Here is a 4,072-nt window from a genome sequence, read left to right on the forward strand (position 1 = left end):
CAGGAGAATTGCTTGAACCCGGGAGGCGGAGTTTGCAGTGAGTTGAGATTGCACTGCTGTATTCCAACCTGGACAACAGTGCCAAACCCTGTCTCAAAAGAAAAAAATAATAATAATATAAAGTGACCAGGTGTGTTGACTCATGCCTGTAATCCCACCACTTTGGGTCGAGGCAGGAGGATCACTGGAGCCCAGGAGTGTGAAATGAGCCTAGGCAACAGAGTGAGACCCTGTCTCTATATTAAACACACACACACACACACGCACACACACACACACACATACACACATACAAAGGCAGCCAGACTAAGCACTAGGAACTGCCCTGGGAATCTCTTTGTGATCTCACAACAATCCCATTTCACATGAAGAAACCTAGGCACAGAAATATTCAGTAACATGTCCAGGTGCGGTGGCTCACGCCTGTAATCCCAGTACTTTGGGAGGCTGAGGCAGGCAGATCATGAGGTCAGGAGTTCGAGACCATCCTGGCCAACATGGCGAAACCCCGTCTCTACTAAAAATACAAAAATTAGCTGTGTGTGGTGGCAGGTGCCTGTAATTCTAGCTACTCAGGAAGCTGAGGCAGGAAAATTGCTTGAACCCGGGAGGCAGAGGTTGCAATTAGTCGAGATCACACCACTGCACTCCAACCTGGGTGACAGAGCAAAACTCCATCTGAAAAAAAAAAAAAAAAAAGAAATATTAAGTAACTTGTCTGAGGCCACATAGTTACCAAGACGTGGGAGCTGGGACTTGAACCCAGGCAGTCTGGCTGGATTCATTCCTGCGGCCTCTGCACTCCTGCTACTTACTGTGTGAGAAGCGTCTGTTCTGTGGAAGGTTGTGGGCTGAGATCTTTCCATGACTTCCACTCATTTACCCCCAAGGCTGTTCTTAAAGATGGGCATGACAGTTATGCCCATTTTACAGATGGGGCACTGAGGCTCACAAGGGCACGCCACTCACCCATTTCCACAAAGCTATAGTTAGTTAGCAGAGGGCAGAATTCGGCCGCCTCTCCCCTAGCTTGAAGGCTGTGATTGACACAGAGGTTTTTTTGTTGTCGTTGCTGTTGTTTGTTCCTTTTTCTTTTTCTTGAGACAGGGTCTTGCTCTGTCATCCCAGCTGGAGTGCAGTGGTGTGATGTCAGCTCACTGCAAACTCTGCCTCCAAGATGCAAATGATTCTCGTGCCTCAGCCTCCCAAGTAGCTGGAATTACAGGTGTGCACTACCACGCCCAGCTGTTTTTTGTAGAGATGGGGTTAGTAGAGATTTGTTTAATAGAGACGGGGTTTCACCGTGGTCTCTACTAAACCCTGTCTCTACTAAAAATACAAAAATTACCCAGGCATGGTGGCACATGCCTGTAGTCCCAGCTACTCAAGAGGCTGAGGCAGGAGAATCACTTGAACCTGGGAGGTGGAGGTTGCAGTGACCCAAAACCATGCACTCTAGCCTGGGGTCTCGCTTTTGCCCAGGTTAGAGTGCAGTGGCACAATCATAGTGGCTCACTGCAGCCTCAAACTCCTGGGCTGAAGGGAATCCTCCCACCTCAGCCTCCCAAGTAGCTAGGACTATAGGCATGTGCCATCATGGCGAGTTAATTTTTTGTGTGTTTTTATTGTCTCGAGACAGAGTCTTGCTCTGTTGCTCAGGCTGGACTGCAATGGCGTGATCTTGGCTCACCGCAACCTCCACCTCCTGGGTTCAAGCAATTCTCCTACCTCAGCCTCCCGAGTAGCTGGGATTACAGGTGCATGCCACCATGCCTGGCTAATCTTGTATTTTTAGTAGAGACAGGGTTTTGCCATGTTGGTCAGGCTGCTCTCGAACTCCTGACCTCGTGATCCACCTGCCTCGGCCTCTCAAAGTGTTGGGATTACAGGCATGAGCCACTGAGCCTGGCCTGGTGAGCTAATTTTTAAATTTGTTATAGAGACAAGAGTCTCTCTTATGTTGCCCAGGCTGGTCTCGACCCCCTGGCCTCAAGTGATCCTCCCACCTCAGCCTCCCAAAGTGCTGGGATTACAGATGGGTGTCACCGCACCTGGCCTCTGAGGAAGATTTCATTATAAACCTGCCCTGAAGGGAGGGAATCCAATTTTACGAGAGGGTGTAGCCTGGTGAGGCCTGGATGACCTCCGGAGGCAAGGGCTTGCGCCTGGGCTGAGGCCTAAGGGACAATGGGCAGACATGAAGTTGCCCCAGGCAGAGGGTACAGTGTGGGCAAAGTCAGGAAGTGGCAGGGCTTGGATCACTCCAGGAAGAGAGAGGAGTCATGTGTCACAGGAGCTCGAGACCCAGAGAGTGAGGCAGGCAGGCAGGCAGGGACCAAGCTTGGGCACAGCCAGGAAGGCAGGACAGGGCATGGTGGGGCCAATGGAATCATTACCCAAGACGGGGATTTTCAGGGAAACAGCTTAGATAAGGCCAGGGGTACAGTAGCTCCCACCTGTAATCCCAGCATTTGGGGAGGCTGAGGTAGGAGGACTGCTTGAGCCTGGGAGTTCGAGACCAGCCTAGGCAACGTAGTGAGACCCCATATCCACAAAAGATTTAAAAAAAGGAGTTTGTGTTCCTGTAGTAGCAGACTTGGGAGGTTGAGGTGGCAGTATCACTTGAGCCCGGGAGTTCAAGGCTAAAGTGAGCTGATTGAGCCATTGCACTCCAGCCTGAGCAACAGAGAGATACGCTGTCTCAAAGGAAATACAAATTAAAAACCCAGCCGGGCGTGCTGGCGTGTGCCTGTAGTCTCAGCTATTGGGACACTGAAGTGGGAGGATCGCTTGAGCCCAGGAGTTCAAGGCTGCCGTGAGCTATGATTGTGCCTCTGCAGTCCAGCCTGGGTGACAGAGAAAGACCCTGTCTCTGAAAAAAAAAAAAAATCTTAGATAAGAGGATGCTGTGCCTCCCTGGGGGTCTTCAGTCACCCATGGTCCTGGCAAGAGAGGGGGGCCAGGAGAGAGCTTCACCCACCTGCTGTCCTGCCCATGTGACATCCGCAGGTGCTGCCATGGCCACGACTGTTGTTACACTCGAGCTGAGGAGGCCGGCTGTAGCCCCAAGACAGAGCGCTACTCCTGGCAGTGCATCAATCAGAGCGTCCTGTGCGGTGAGTCCCCAGCAGCACCATGCCACCCACCCCGAGTATCCCCTGGGCATCCTGGCATAGCCAGATGACTTCCGTGCCCCTGTTGGAATAACCACTGCTTCCAAGTCTCTATAGACCACCCCTTGGGTATATCTCATGTAAGTGATATTTATTTTATTTATTTTTTGAGTCAGAGTCTCGCTCTGTCACCCAGGCTACAGTGTGCTGATGTGATCTCAGCTCACTACAACCTCTGCCTCCTGGGTTCAAGCGATTCTCATGCCTCAGCCTCCCAAGTGGCTGGGACTACAGGCATGCACCATCACGCCCAGCTAATTTTTGTATTTTTTTCAGTAGAGGTGGGGTTTCACCAAGTTGGCTGGGCTGGTCTCAAACTCCCCACCTCAAGTGCTCTGCCCGCCTCGGCCTCCCAAAGTGCTGGGATTACAGGCATGAGCCGTGGTGTCTGGCCCTAATGTGAGTGATCTTTAACACTGAGCACTTGAAAAAGAAAACCCTGAAGAAACCTAATTCTTTGATGTCTGGACGACAAGGAAGAAGATAGAAATGGCATCAGATAATAAACAGTGTAAATGTTTACCAGAAAGGGGCTGGTGGTCGGGACAAGTAGGAGGATCGCTTGAGTCCAGGAGTGCATCTCCACAAAAAAGTTAAAGGATTTTTTAACATTGGCCAGGCGTGGTGGCACACATCTGTGATCCCAGCTACTTGGGAGGCTGGGGCAGGAGGATTGCTTGAAGCCCAGGAGGTTGAGGCTGCAGTGAGCTGTGATCGAGCCACTGCACTCCAGCCTGGGTGACAGAGCAAAATCCAGTCTCAAAAAAAACCAAATAATAATATGTTACATAACCAACCACTTCTAAAGATTAAAAAAAACCCCTACGATTAAAAACCTCAGGTCCCTCAGGCAATCATACCAGATATTGAAACAAAGCAATAACATAAGGACTGCAGTA

The 4,072-nt window shown here is 50.6% G+C and overlaps 1 protein-coding gene across 11 annotated transcripts in view; it reads left to right on the forward strand.

Moving 5' to 3' along the window:
* Positions 1-4,072, forward strand: part of LOC117977917 (uncharacterized) — a 37,111-nt gene that overhangs the window by 19,319 nt on the left and 13,720 nt on the right. For 7 of the 11 annotated variants that reach the window (XR_010110447.1, XR_008621526.2, XR_010110448.1 and 4 more), the window contains one exon: positions 3,010-3,116. The exons of 1 other annotated variant lie outside the window; for it this stretch is intronic. Coding sequence is in view for 4 of the 10 variants with exons in the window: in XM_055100695.2 (XP_054956670.2) it covers positions 3,010-3,116 (107 nt within the window). In the remaining 6 variants the exon portion in view is untranslated. Of the gene's footprint in view, positions 1-1,107; positions 1,475-1,635; positions 1,758-3,009; positions 3,117-4,072 lie in introns of those variants that run through there. 3 more of the 11 variants (XR_010110449.1, XR_010110450.1, XR_008621528.2) reach the window with 3 other exon arrangements.

This window comes from Pan paniscus, chromosome 18 (genome assembly GCF_029289425.2).
Source record: "Pan paniscus chromosome 18, NHGRI_mPanPan1-v2.0_pri, whole genome shotgun sequence".
In the NCBI taxonomy this organism is placed as follows: Eukaryota; Metazoa; Chordata; class Mammalia; order Primates; family Hominidae; genus Pan; species Pan paniscus.